The 13,670-nt window shown below is 35.0% G+C and overlaps 1 protein-coding gene and 1 long non-coding RNA gene across 2 annotated transcripts in view; one reads left to right on the top strand and one right to left on the bottom strand.

Moving 5' to 3' along the window:
• Nucleotides 1-291: 291 nt before the first annotated feature.
• On the bottom strand, nt 292-8,561 carry LOC142031198 (uncharacterized). Its single transcript, XR_012650447.1, has 2 exons — nt 8,399-8,561; nt 292-750 (listed from the first exon to the last, which is right to left on the bottom strand). It is a non-coding gene; the product is annotated as an uncharacterized LOC142031198 (long non-coding RNA).
• The window catches only part of ASB5 (ankyrin repeat and SOCS box containing 5), a 29,741-nt gene continuing 23,692 nt past the window's right edge, over nt 7,622-13,670 (top strand). The window contains exons 1-2 of the mRNA XM_075028173.1: nt 7,622-7,731; nt 8,577-8,869. Coding sequence (XP_074884274.1) covers nt 8,674-8,869 — 196 coding nt within the window. The 5' untranslated portion in view covers nt 7,622-7,731; nt 8,577-8,673. The remainder of the gene's footprint in view (nt 7,732-8,576; nt 8,870-13,670) is intronic.

Genomic DNA, 13,670 nt, shown 5'->3' on the forward strand with positions numbered 1-13,670 from the left:
AAAGTATTTTTATGTCTCTTGTAAAAGCACCAAGCAGAGACTGTCATGCCTTGGCTTGAGGAAAAGAATGTTTTGCTAGCTCTGTCATGATGATATCACTTAACCAGTACCAATTTTAGTGGATGGAAAAAACCTTTCGGATATGAACACTAGCATGGGAGTCAGCGTATAGTGACATATGCTTGCAGAATAATCTTTTAACTCTCATCCCTACTAAGTCATGAAACTGACTTTGTAATTTCTTTTTATTAATACCGTTCATAGGCACCAAGATATACTTTACACAGAAAGGAGACAAAGGAAACAGCTTTTACTTAGTCTAGAAGAAAACCTGGCAAAATTTTGAAGAAAGGGGATGTACAGTTAAAGGAAACAGATGATTTCTCTGTTTTTAGAAATGGTTTGTAATGAAGAAAAAAAAATTAGTTAAACAATTAAAGAAAAATTAAAAGACAGACTATAATGTAGAATGAAATTAACAATTTTGAAAGGAATTCATATTGGTGACAGGTAACTTTTACAACTCAGATATTACTTCAGGCAAACTTTTAACTTTAGAATAATTGACAATGGTCTTATCTTGATGACACAATTTAAAGGTCTTACACATAAATATCTAAAAAATTGCTATGGATCCAAAATAGTTTCATAAGTCCCGGTAGTATTAATTCAAACAGCTGAAGAGGTCTGTCTAGGTTTCAAAGTGGCAGAGAGGTATTTGTGACAGGTGCAAATCTGGTCTTTTGAAAACTGTCAGTTGAAGCAGAAAATTTCTGTCAGGTTCATTATCTCATGTACTAACTGTATATGTGATGAAAACCAAATCTGTACATCATGGCTCTTCTGGGATTTGAATGTTACAGATTTATTTACTTATTTATTTAGAGACAACTATTTAATGAGAACATGTGACATTTTTGCAGTTCATTAAAGAAAAGATTAACAGTATAAACTGCAAAAATACCAGGTTCAGTTACATGAATTTAGATTAATAGGGTGGTTGCACTGCCTACTAGAAAAATAGCAAAGTTAGTTCTGCCGGGCTAGTTCGAATATCAAAAGCATAGTAGCTGTAGTACTACATACCTAAGGAAGAGGGTGAGTTAGTTGCTGAAGTTAGCTATGAAGTTCTATAGACATACGGTTTGTGATGAAAACATTTATTTGGAACCAACAAAGGAACTATATAAAGGCAAAGAAATTCACAATGAGAAGACTCTTAAAGTTTCACTGATAACAGCCATATCAGTACACTGAGCCATCAAAAATTACAGCTAAATATCCTTATGAAGAGGCACCTTGTGTGTGCATTTTGACATTACTCTCCCCTCATAGTTTGCTACTACTTTTTAACAGGCGGCTACTATCTCTGTAGCAGAATGGGTGGTAGGGGGTGTGAGTGGGTTTTTTTCAGTGTAAAATCCAGCAGGTCAGTTTAAACTCAACAGCTTAAATTGCCAGATTTTGAACTGAAGTGACTGAATACCAGTACACATTCCTTCCTGTTGATTTCCAGGAAGGGAGAAAGAGGGGCAGGAACCTTTGGCTGAGGAATGGAATGGGCAGCTGGAGGTGGTAACTTTTTAAACTCCTGGGGGGCAAGATTTGCTAGAGTTTGTCTGTCAGCAGGCTGTGTGTGCCTGCTGTCTGACACGTTTCTGGTTTTAGTAATGTCTCCAAGTACACACATGACTTATTTTGGAATCTTCTTCTATAATGCTCTTAATAATTGGGTTGTGTCAAGTATCCAAAGAGGACGGCAACAAACTGTAGGACAAACTTACTGTATTTCTCACCAGCACTCACACTGAATTTACTTGTAAGCAGGTCAGTTATACCTGCTTCCCTTCTATATAGAGCTTTACTGTCAGTGATTAGACGGACTGGTTAAGCAGATCAAGCATGCTCACATGATAATGTTGCTGATAGCAGGGATTGTTTGATATTAGACTTGTAGTTGAAGTGGAATCTATCACCATTGTGAGAAGCAGCTATCCAGTGGGTGGGTAACAAAGTGATAGAGCTTTAAAATTTCTGTGTATTCTTTCAAAGAACTGAGAAAATTAGGAAACTGGAATTTCGTAATTGCTTAAATGTCTGAGTTACTTTTAATGTTTTTAAATACATGTGATATAAAGAATGTCTGTTATGTCTAGAGATGCTGGTTGATATTTAAATCCTTGACCAGTAACTCCATTTTCTGGAAATCCAGATGTGCAACTCTGTATCTTAGAACTATTTTCTAAGATAGTATTTTCAACAGACAGGAAAGACAAAACACCTGAATAAAACCAATTTAAATTCATTAGAAGTTAGCAGTAGAATAAGCAAACTTTCCGTGATGATACAAATGAAAAGTTGCATCATTCATGTAACAGAAGAACTTGATTTGTATAGAACCTAAACTGTATCAGAGCACTGATTTTAATATGGTGGAGGAAAAATAAAAAAAGTTCTACCGTATCTACCCAAAGGCATGAATTTGGACTTTCTGGAGCAATTTGAGAACTGATGGAAATAATGTGCTACGCTGAAATACATAGACAAACTGTATATGTAATAAAACTTGTATAAGGTAAATTTTTTAAATGAACTGGTGTGTTTCATAGTCTTGTGGGAGAAGAAGAATGGTGTCTAAATACATAGCTGTTCAGTAGAATAAGTGTCAAAAGTCAGAGCATGACTACTAAGAGGAGGAGGGTGACGTTTTACGACACTTATTCTGATTTTCCCTGTTACGACACTTAAGATGTCATTGCATTGCATTTTCAAAGAGACTTTTGGTTAAAGACTTTAGCGGGGCGATCAGGAGACCAGCATGAATTATGAGAACTGCAGAAACCTGAATGAAACATAACTTTGGATATCAGTTATAGCTCTGGATAGACATGGCATTAAGGTACTTCAGGAAGAAAAACTGTAAAAAGGAGATGTAGGCCTTTCATTTGTTTGTTTTACAGTGTTGTATTTGCTGCAGTTGGCAACAGAACTCCCAGGTTTTTGTGCTGAGAATATGGCTTTGTCATGTGGTCAAGTAAGTCTGTAGAACTTTTAAGGATAGCAATAGGGTGCAGTGAAAAAGCAGTTAAGATCTGAACTGAGCTTGGTCTTTTCTGGATCAAAGTTTGTGTTCTGCCACTTTTCTTCTTTTCATTCCCCCAAAACAGTAGCACAAAGTCTGCACTTTGGCCGCCTCTTCTCTTGATATTTTACAAAGAAAGGAGAGTGTCTGGATTGTGCTAATGGCTTGAATTCCTGTTTGGAAAAGGACTCATCAGCTGTTTGATGTCTTCCAGTCACTCCAATTTCTGAATTTCTTGTAGCTATCAGATAAATATGATTTTTTTGTTTGTTTTTCTATGTCTAAGCATAGATGCATAATATACTTAACTTACAAAGGACATTATTGGAAAGAACTTTTAATATTTTTTGAAGACTTTTATGGTACGTCTGTGGTTTTTTTGTCTTATCTTCAATGTTAACTTAAGGTTAACATTTTGCATAACAACCTATATGAGCAAATGCATTTTAGAATAGCTGCTCTGTATCTAGATTTATTCAGTTCAAATGCTTTGAATAGGAAATAATAGAAAAAATTGCTTAACATACATCAAGGAGGAAATGACATAAACAACATTCAATAACTTTAGATGAGTCAGATAAAATTTTAAGTATTGAGGATTAGCATCCCTTACGCCCATTAAAATGTAAGTCAGCAGGTCACAAAGCAGGTCATTTTTCTTGCTGAATTAGACATTGCCTTTTTAGTAGCTCAGGCTTCTCAGCATTTTTCAGTCCTTCATCAAGCATTGTATGCTTACATCAGAAACTTGGTACTAGAGCTAGTGGCTTCTTACTGATTTTGTTTTAAACTCTTTCTGTTTCGAGGTCATTGTTTTAGAAGTTTCTCCTGGTGGGTTGTCTATAATATATAAAATAATGTATTCTTCAAAGCACCTAAGAGTTCCTGTTCCTCTGCCTGGCATCCTATTTCATTAAATTATCTTCTGTTATATTTGTTATTAGCCAGAAGTTTCAAACCCAGGCCAACTATCTTAACTTGTGTATTTTTAGCCACAGCTCTTATGTGTGGAGAAAGACAGACAGGTGAAGTGTCATACAAATAATTCCTTATACTAAATTGCATATCTCATCTTTAAAAAACATTTTTACTTTCAGACATTTAGATGTATCTCCAAAATACTGAAGAAAACTATTCAGGCAAACTGTAACAGAATTTGTGCCATGAGTATAATTACTCTTCTACAACCTATATTAATCTAAGTATGTTACTTTAAAAGATTTAATTAAAAGTAAGTCTAGAACTAAAGACAGAGTATATGCTATAAAGAAATCATATTTCTGAGGGGTTTACAGTCTTTGGTATAAAAAAAATGCCTTCAAAGGCTAAATATTTTATCAGTTGTGTTATTTTTCTTGTATATCTTGCCTTACTAAAAATTAAGCACACTGGTCTTCTAATGCATTGAGGAAAAATTGCCAGAATAAAATAATGAGTTTATTAATGTGGTTATGTAATTAATCATAGCAGATAGAGCATACTTTTTCTAAAAAAAAGTAGGTTGTGGGAAAATTGCACTAGATTTCACCATCAATTTGAATTAGCATTAAACAGGTGCTGCTGCTGAATACCTTCTTCCTGCACTTGGCTACTGCACAGTAAGGCATTAAAGGACAGGCTACTTTGAGCACTGGAGTTTGAAATTAACTACTTTTATAGTCATTATAAATGGCAATATTGCTTTCTTGAATATACTGGTTATGTTCTTTAGAAATGATAACTGACCAAGTGACATTAAAAGGGAATTTAAAACCATAAATTCCAGCATTTGAAGTTTTTAAAATTTTTTTAAAATTAGAATAGTTAATTGGCAGAAATGGGGAAAGCATACCAGAGAAATGATTACATTGTTCTTATTTGTTGGGAATCTGCTAGTATGTCAAGCTAGGTGGATCCTTGTCTTTCACAGTATTACTATGTTCCTAAAACAAAACAAAAGTTTTAATACTGTTTTACCTGCAGTGTAGCTTGGTGCCATTTTTCTGTGTGCTATGATAAAACCTTAAATGTTATAATCATTTTACGTGCTATTCCTTTTGTAGCCATTAAGCAAATGACCATTCAATATTACATTTTATTTAGGTTTGTTATACAAATTTTGTATTATTAGATACCTAATTAGTTTCAGTATTGTTTTCCCCAGAATATCTGAGTGTTTTGTTAACAGCAATGAAGTTCAGAATACTCTTTCTCAGTGGTCCTTTTAAACCCATTTTACAAGTGAGGAAATGAGGCAAAAAAATTTCATTCCCAAAAGTCAAAACTATACAGGAAATTTGGATGTCCAGATTATGCCACTGCTCTTTTCAAGTGCTTTGAAGTTTATATAAAATTGTATATTTGTTACATATTGCTGATGCATTTCTATTTGGAAGCTCTCAGTATTCTGCACTGCTGCAAGACCAGGCTCCGATCATTTCATGTTGCTGTGCAATAGAAAATTTGGAACACTTACATGCCATTTTTTTTACACTCTTCCATGGCATCACATTGACTATCAGATCCTTTATTTACTTATGCTTCTACTTTCTGACTTCCGTTATAAAGACTGTAGCTTTCTGGTCCTGCTTCTGCCAGTCTGCATGGGCTTGCTCTCAGCTATTTTGTGTTAAAGTCTCAGTATTCACATTGTTGATTCTTCCAAAATGCCGTGTGAGCGTTAACATCTGAACAGTTGTTCAGTTTTCATGACTGGGTGCCTGGTAGCATGGGTTTGCCAACAAGCTGTAAAGGCAATTTCTGCAGAGCTTTGGTAGCCTTAGATTAGGATAAACTTGGTTGTTCTTTGCAGTTCGGAGAGTTTCCAATTAAACTGGCACATATGAGTTACAGAGCTTTAAAAAAGAAGAAATATTTTTAGGAGAGTAATTTTGCCAGCTTCTTAGGAGCATGAGTGAACTGCAATTCTTAAAACTCGTAATTTCTTTCATGTTTATGTAGATTATAACTGAGGGGGGAAATTTTTGAGAGGACAGAAGACAAGCTTTGATACACGAATAACCCTCCTCAATTTTCACATTGTTTCGAAAAGCAGAAGTTTTACAGATCAGTGAGGATTTTTGAAAGATCACTTATAAAATACTATGTGCATCCACAGCCTTGTTCTTGAAAAGTTGTGTTGGTTTTTTTTTTTAATTTTTGTGGACTCTTTACAGAAAAATTCAACCTGAAGAAGGCAACCTAACAACTGAGAAATTTCTTTTAAGTAATTTATCTACTGCAGTTACAAGAAGCAAGAAACAGTAAGGGGAAGATTAACTCTGAGCGCTGCTGTTAACTCCAGCTGTTATTTATAGTAATTGCTATTTGGATTTTCGCCTCTACAAAGACTATCTTGTTAATTAACAAAACACGGGAAAAGTCCAGACGAGAAAGCCCAGTTACTAGATGACACAATGCAAAGTCAGGAAAAAAAGGAGTCAGGTAAAAGACTGTAGGGTCTTATAAAAGGTCTATAAAGAAGAAAATGGTTTTCCATGAGATAATTACGATTCTTCCTTATTCTGCATGGTAAATTTGCAAAACAGGTTACTTAAGATGGCTGGGGAATTCTGTGGACTGATTGAGTTAAGCTCAATCACACTGGTAGAGATACAGAAGAAGTAAGAAATTCCAATACTGGATGTGTTACTAAGGAAAATATAATTTCTATTAGTGATTGAAACGGAAATTGGCAGTGGTGGCTCAGAACATAATGCCTATTTATCCTTATGGAAAACATGACACCTCAATTCAGTGTCAGATAACAATGTGCCAAATATAAAAAGGGATTTTCATTTGGCATTTTAAGTACTCACTCCTGCTTCTAACTATGGTATGAGGAGAGCAGTTCCTATTCTGGCTGGATGAGAAAATGTCTATAAATGAAATTTAGGAGAAAATGTGTATATTTTTTCACAGACTAATATAGTTTACAGTGTAAACTGCTTTTTAATTGCCTTTCCTAGTTAATGTTTTGACTTTTATGTGGATTAATTTTTTTCAAAGAAAAAGACTGAATGTCTGTTTCTCTCAAGATAAGCTCAGTTCAGTTCCTGTCTGTTAAAAATCCTGGTGCTTATTTTCAAGCACATTTCCTTTATTATGTCTTTTCTTCATTTGTATAGGTTTATTTGAATGTAGTTTCCAGAAAACCTTATAGTTTCTTACTCTAATAAATTACTCCTGGAGCCAGATGATAAGAGGTTCTTTATGTTGCCACTTTCCTTTCAGAAATATGATTTTGTATCATATCCTTAATGTCTGCTGTGCTGTTCATTGAAGTCAGGGGGATCTGTGGATGCAGTGACATTTGGATTATACCCTCTGTTCCTGATGGACAGTTGCCAGCGTTCTAAAATGTTTTTTTTCTGACCATCAAACAAGAGAATACAGGGTAGAATAGAAGGGGTGTTGCAGTTTAATATTACTATGGATAGAGTATTTTAAACTATAATTCAAGACTCTGTTTCTTTTATTTAAAAGCAAATATGAAAGCTTAGAACAGGACTCTTTCCTATGCTGCCATGATTCTTTATTTTAGGGTTATAGCTTACTTAGGAATCTAGTTCTGTCCTGCAGCTCCTCAGTTTGTATCACGTTGTGACGCCAGTATTTAGTCAGCAGTTACTCACACTAATGGAACAACTTGTGCATAACTGCTGATGACTGTGAGTAATAACTTTATGGTATATAAGCAAATTAATTCTTAAAAAATCTGAGGAATTTAGATTCCCCTCTCTAAAACTGGCCAAGAAATAAAGCCTGCCATGTTATAGGTTGAAAATAATACGATGCAAGACAATGAAATGTGTATCATAAGCATTAGAAATTTTCCATGTTGTGTATTTACCACTGCATTTATTTAATTTTAATTACATTTTCATCAATTTAATTTTAGATGCTCCAAAATCTTATTTATAAAAATATCTAGGAGTTTGATTCTTAAAATCTGTGCTGAATACTGTTTTTTGCATAATACTATAAGCCATGTATACTAGATATTTTCCTTCAGCCTGAACAAAATAGTAAGAGACTGTAAAAGCTGGTATATATCAACTCTCTCTTTATTAATGTGAATTTCAAGTATTTATGGATGTGGTTCTAGTTTTGTAAGCAGAAAATACTAGTCTAACATAAAATGAAGTAGCACAAAAGAACAGTTGTACTTAAGAAGCAGGAGAACTTATTTTAGCAAAAAATTGATTACCTGAGTTACCTGGTTTAGTACCTGAAATTGTAGTTCTTAATAATAATACTTTTGACAGTGTATTTTTAAACATGTATTAATAGGGTAAATAAACTAATAAGAAATGCAGAATTTGGAATGCAACAGACCTTTTAAGTGGAACAAGTACAATCCAGGGTCTTGGAACCTGTGTCTGTTATATTCCATCCCACTTGAATATCACCAGGCTAGCAGGAGCGGTAGTGAACTCAATACTATGTACAGTATAAATAATCGTCATATTTTGAGCAGCAAGCATCATGACCAGCTGAGATTTTCTTTCCTCAGGACCAGTTGTTCCCAAGAGTGCGTGGCTGAAGCCATATGATCTTATCAACACATTTGAGAGCCCTACCCAAACACTGAGAGAGATTTTGCTGCAGCAATGACTGTCATAGAAGAAAATCGCCCTTTTGCCCAGCAGCTATCCAATGTCTACTTTACTATACTTTCACTTTTTTGTTTTAAACTTTTTGTGAAGATCAGCCTTGCTATACTTAGTCATTTCTACATTGTGAAAGGAAACCGTAAGGAAGCAGCAAGGATAGCTGCCGAATTTTACGGAGTTCCTCAAGGACAAGGTATATTTGTACTTACTATGTTATCACTACTGTTTGGGCTTTTTGTTGTTACTGGGGTTTTTTTCCCCAGGTAATTACTTATCTGCTAGCCTCATTTATATGCAGTTTGTCAAATGATATGTGTGAGTGGGTGTTTTTCTGTAGTTCTTGCTGTGGTTTTTTTTTTAACAAAAACTATCTGAAAGAGTCTTGTTAGATTATTTAAGCGCTTTTTTTTTTTTTTTTTTTTAAGGTTAATATTAAGTTCAGATAAAACTGAAGTATTACAGCCAATGTCATGTTAGGAGAGAGGCCTATACTTAAGATGGCTGTATTTAAGATTACTAAATACTTCCCAATCTAAGACTATTTTCCCAATTGCTTCTAAGGTTCCCCAGCTTACCCATGTGTGGTTGAAATTTTCCATGCTTGGCATGTGATTATTTTGCAACACTTCAGTGAAACTAGTCCCAATATTTCTGAGAATTATTTCTTGATTAAGTTAAAACTTTCTTATAATAATATATTTGAGAAGATACAGTCCTTCTGTACTTTGAATAAGTTAGTGTCTTGGCACATATCAGGAAGCTTACTGTTTGTCAGGGTGAGCTTTAGGGCATCTGTGTGGGAACCCATCAAATTTCACTGGGTTGAAAGCTCTTGTGAGAATTCCTTTTTCTGTTTGCTCAAGCAGAACTTTGGCAAGGCTGGGCACTAGTGTTCCTTCAGGCTCATCTGTGGTGATCCAATACCATTTCCACTCAATTCTTTTTCTGGGTCACAGAACGCAGAAAACTCTTTTCTCAATTGTGGTATCCTAGTGCATGACTGAGCCATGGTTTTGATCAACTTGGGATCCTTGCTGCCTTGATTGTCCTCATTGTTGTTCCTTGTATTCTGGGATGATATCAAGTTTGAGTTAGGCAATGGAATAGGAAGACTTGTCTTGCCTCTTATCACCTTCACCACTCATCCCTAGGTACCGTGAATGAGAATAAATAATCCAAGTTAAATGCAAAGGGGGAAACTATAGAAACGAGCCAGAAACAGTTTCAGACCTAAAGATCTTTTCAGTCTTCAATGTTGGGACAAAAGCTAGAAATTTTTTTGTGTATGTGTTTAAATTTGCAAACCAAAAAGAGTGGCTTACATCCTAAAGCAGGAATTAGCTTGCTTTGCAGTAGACTTACTTGAGGTGGATTTATAGCATGTGTTCTGTGCAAAATTCAGAAGGTTCTGAAACCCAGGGTTTTACATCTGAGTATGTTAATGACATCATCTGAACTATTACACGTGTGTTTGTGTATGAGTATATATACAGATATATATGTATGTGGAGGTGTGTGTGTGTATGTATTCACTACAGTTGGATGGGAAGGACTGTCTATCCCACTGGCAGAAATACTCACAGAAAATGTTGTAGCCCTCACCTGAAATCAAGAATTTTTTGTCAAACTGCTGGCTAGCTCTTAGGCAGCTCATTCTGGGAAGGCTGACGCAGTATCTGAGTAAGGAAGGAAAAAGACTGGGGAAAAACTAGGGAGAAAGGAATAACGTGCATCAGGATGGCAACTAAAATAGTCTCTACAATGTTACCTGTTGCTGAATCGAGGAGACTTTAGTTTGGTCATTCGTCAACTGTCTGAACTATTATATCTGAACAGAAGTATATTCAGCATTCTAGTAGCTGGCCCATGCAAAAGATGAAAATCTGTCACTCTTGCAGGTTACTTTTTTGCTCAGGTAGCAGAGGTTTATATTGATTTAAGAGCTCAAACATATGGTAGAGTTTCTGCTTTTCTGCTTGGTTAATAAAAGAAAATGGTTAATGCAACTATTTTGTGCTTAAATTGTACTTTTTACAACTCAACACCAGTGTGTCTTTAATTTTTCACTGCCCAACTCACAGTGTTTGGGTCTGGATTTGTAACAGTTCTAACCACATGTTCAGCTAATGTTACATAATCTGCAAATTCAGCCATTTATTGTGATTAAAAAAAAACAATCCTTGCTCTTTGGGCTGCAAATAAGGTTCCTCAAAATTACCGTTTTATCTCATCTTTTCTATACCTTTGTTCTGTGTTTGTAGAAGGGGGCATGTTACTGACTGAACTCACACCATATTGTGGGGTTTGGTTTGTTTGTGAAATGCAATACAGAGATACCTCAGTAGATTTTATGCAATACCATATAACAAAATATCCTGTTCAAAGTAATATCTAGAAGATGTACAATGAGGAATATGAAGCTACCGCTTGAAACATTAAATGATAAAATTAAATACTGAGTATCCTCCTAATTAGTGATCCTGTTCTCTGGTTTTAGTTAAGCAACAGAGAAGCCTCAGCAGAAAAAAAAAACAACAAAAAACAACAAACTAAACCAGAAAATTAGCTTATCATTGCTTAATTGAAGTTTATAGAGTTTCAAGAAGTAATTCAAATTAGAGGAAATGTTAGTTTTCATTTTCTAGTTTAACCTGATTACGTACTCTTAAAATTCTGTTAGTGCTGGTATTTTCAGTTTGCTTGTAATAGTACAAAATTACTTTTTGCTATCATAATGGCCTGGCTAGGATAGAGTGCTATAATTCTGAAGAAGAAAAGAGCCTTTGGAAATAATATGCTACTAGGCACAGGCATTATTTCATGTTTACGGAATTGAGCTCCTGAGTTAAAACAAGCCTTTCTTTTACAAAGCCTGTATAATTGAGGACATTTTAGGTATTGAGCAGTAGTACTTGGTGGAACTCCTTGTATCAAACTGAAGGTTTACAGGTCAGTACAGGATTTGAGGCCCAGGGATCACACATTTCATGGCTGACTTCCTTTGTCTTGTGGCTTGTTCTTTGTTGACTACAAGGAGACAGCTTTACGTGTGTCATCTGCCTACTGTGGTCTTGTTGCTACATATTAGTAGTGAAACAGGTCATATTTTGTTCCTTTAATATTTCAGGAATATTTTGTCTCCAGTTTGGATAGTTACCAATCTACTGTGTTAAATCTATCCTTTGGATCTCATATGTATCTGAACAGCTGGATAGGGATAGCTTCCCAATAATTAATGAGAAATTATACTGTGTATGTGGCATTGAGATATAAGAACTAGATCAGTATTCAGCATCAGCTAAGACCAGGAGAGTGCATATAAAAGCTCTACTAATTATAAGTCTCATTAATTTGTTTATGGAGATGAAGTCCAAGTAGAACTTTTCTTGTGTACAGCTGAAAGGCACAACCAGAGATAATTTGGATGCTCTAGGATCAAGTATACGTGGGTTGTCTGGCAAATGTTTGGCTAACCTGGTTTTGAAATGCTTAGTAATAGTGATTTCTCAGCATCCTTATGCAACCAGTTCCAGTTTTTAGTATTCTCATCACTAGAATGCCTCCCACTCCCATGAAGACCTACCTAAATCTTTATTTCTGCAAACTAATTACATAAAATATAGTTAAGGCATTTATCAGGTTTTTTTCCATGTATGAAAAGTAATCAATTAAAAGAGTATTATCATGCATCTTCCTACCTCTACCATTTTTGCCTTTTCTAGAATAAAGAAAAAAGTCTGTCCTCCTAAGTCTTGTTTTCTAGACCTAGAATTACTGTAGTTGCTGTCCTTTGGACTTGTGCCAGTTCATATACAGTTCATAGACATCTTTATTGATGTCTAATTCCCAATGTTAAACAGAGTGCTCCAGCTGAGACTTTATTAGTGCAACTAGTGGAACTATTAGTTGTGTAAAAGTGGAACAGTTATGTCATGTGCCATATATATGATACCCTATGTAATACCTTAATATCTCCTGGAATGCTGCTACTTTTTTTTTTTTACACACCCACCCCCCTCCACCCCCCCCAACAGTAAAGTATTAAGGCTATCTGTAGCCTATAAACCCCATGTTAAAACAGTCACTGTACTATGCATTTGCTTTTTCCTCTCTAAGTATAATACTTTGTACTGGCCTTGAGCTAACTTCGTGCTCTTGATATCAGACAATTTCTCCATTTTACTCAAGTCTGTTTTGAATTGTTTCCTTCTGAGCAGTGTTGCAGCACCTGCAGTTTAGTGTCACTGATTTTAAAAAAATAAATATTCTGTCATCCACAATATTAAAAAACTGAATAGCACTAAATGTAGGACAGAACTCTGCAGTCTTTTACATGTGCTTAAGGTGAATTAAAGACCCATGTCTTAATAAACTTTCAGAATTTAATTCTTTTTTCAGTGAAGTCAGTGGTATTACTACTATAAAAAATTAAATTAAAAACGGATCCATTCTATTACAAAGGTCCCATTTACTGGATTATTTTTAACTTTGGCACTAATTTTGTAAACACTTACTCATATACACATACTTGCCCCACTGAATTGAAAGGGACTGATTAGTTGCTTAGAGCCAAGTGCTTTGCAAACAGGGACTATAGCTGTGTTGTAAATAGGTTATGGTGCCTAGCTTTTCTTTTTTTTTTTATTGCGTTGAAGTGAACATGTATTTATTTATTACTCTAGAAAATTTGCAAAAGTCAACATTTTATTAATTTCTTTCTGTATGGAGAAAGTTATAGCACATATATGTTTATTCCATTTTAAAATTCTGTGCCCTACAAACTGACCTACAAAATTAACTTACTTGCAAATTAACTTTGGGTAAAATTAGTTCCTTAGCAGGCTATCTGCAGTGACAGTGATCTGCACATTAAGATTTCTTCACTCATTGTATTTCCACACCCGTGAAGAGTTAATAATTCAGCCTTTTGTACAGCTGTTGCTGGATACAAACCAGAGGATCAAAGCAACCTTTAGATTCTTCCTACTATACCA

This window comes from Buteo buteo, chromosome 1 (genome assembly GCF_964188355.1).
Source record: "Buteo buteo chromosome 1, bButBut1.hap1.1, whole genome shotgun sequence".
NCBI classification, from domain to species: domain Eukaryota; kingdom Metazoa; phylum Chordata; class Aves; order Accipitriformes; family Accipitridae; genus Buteo; species Buteo buteo.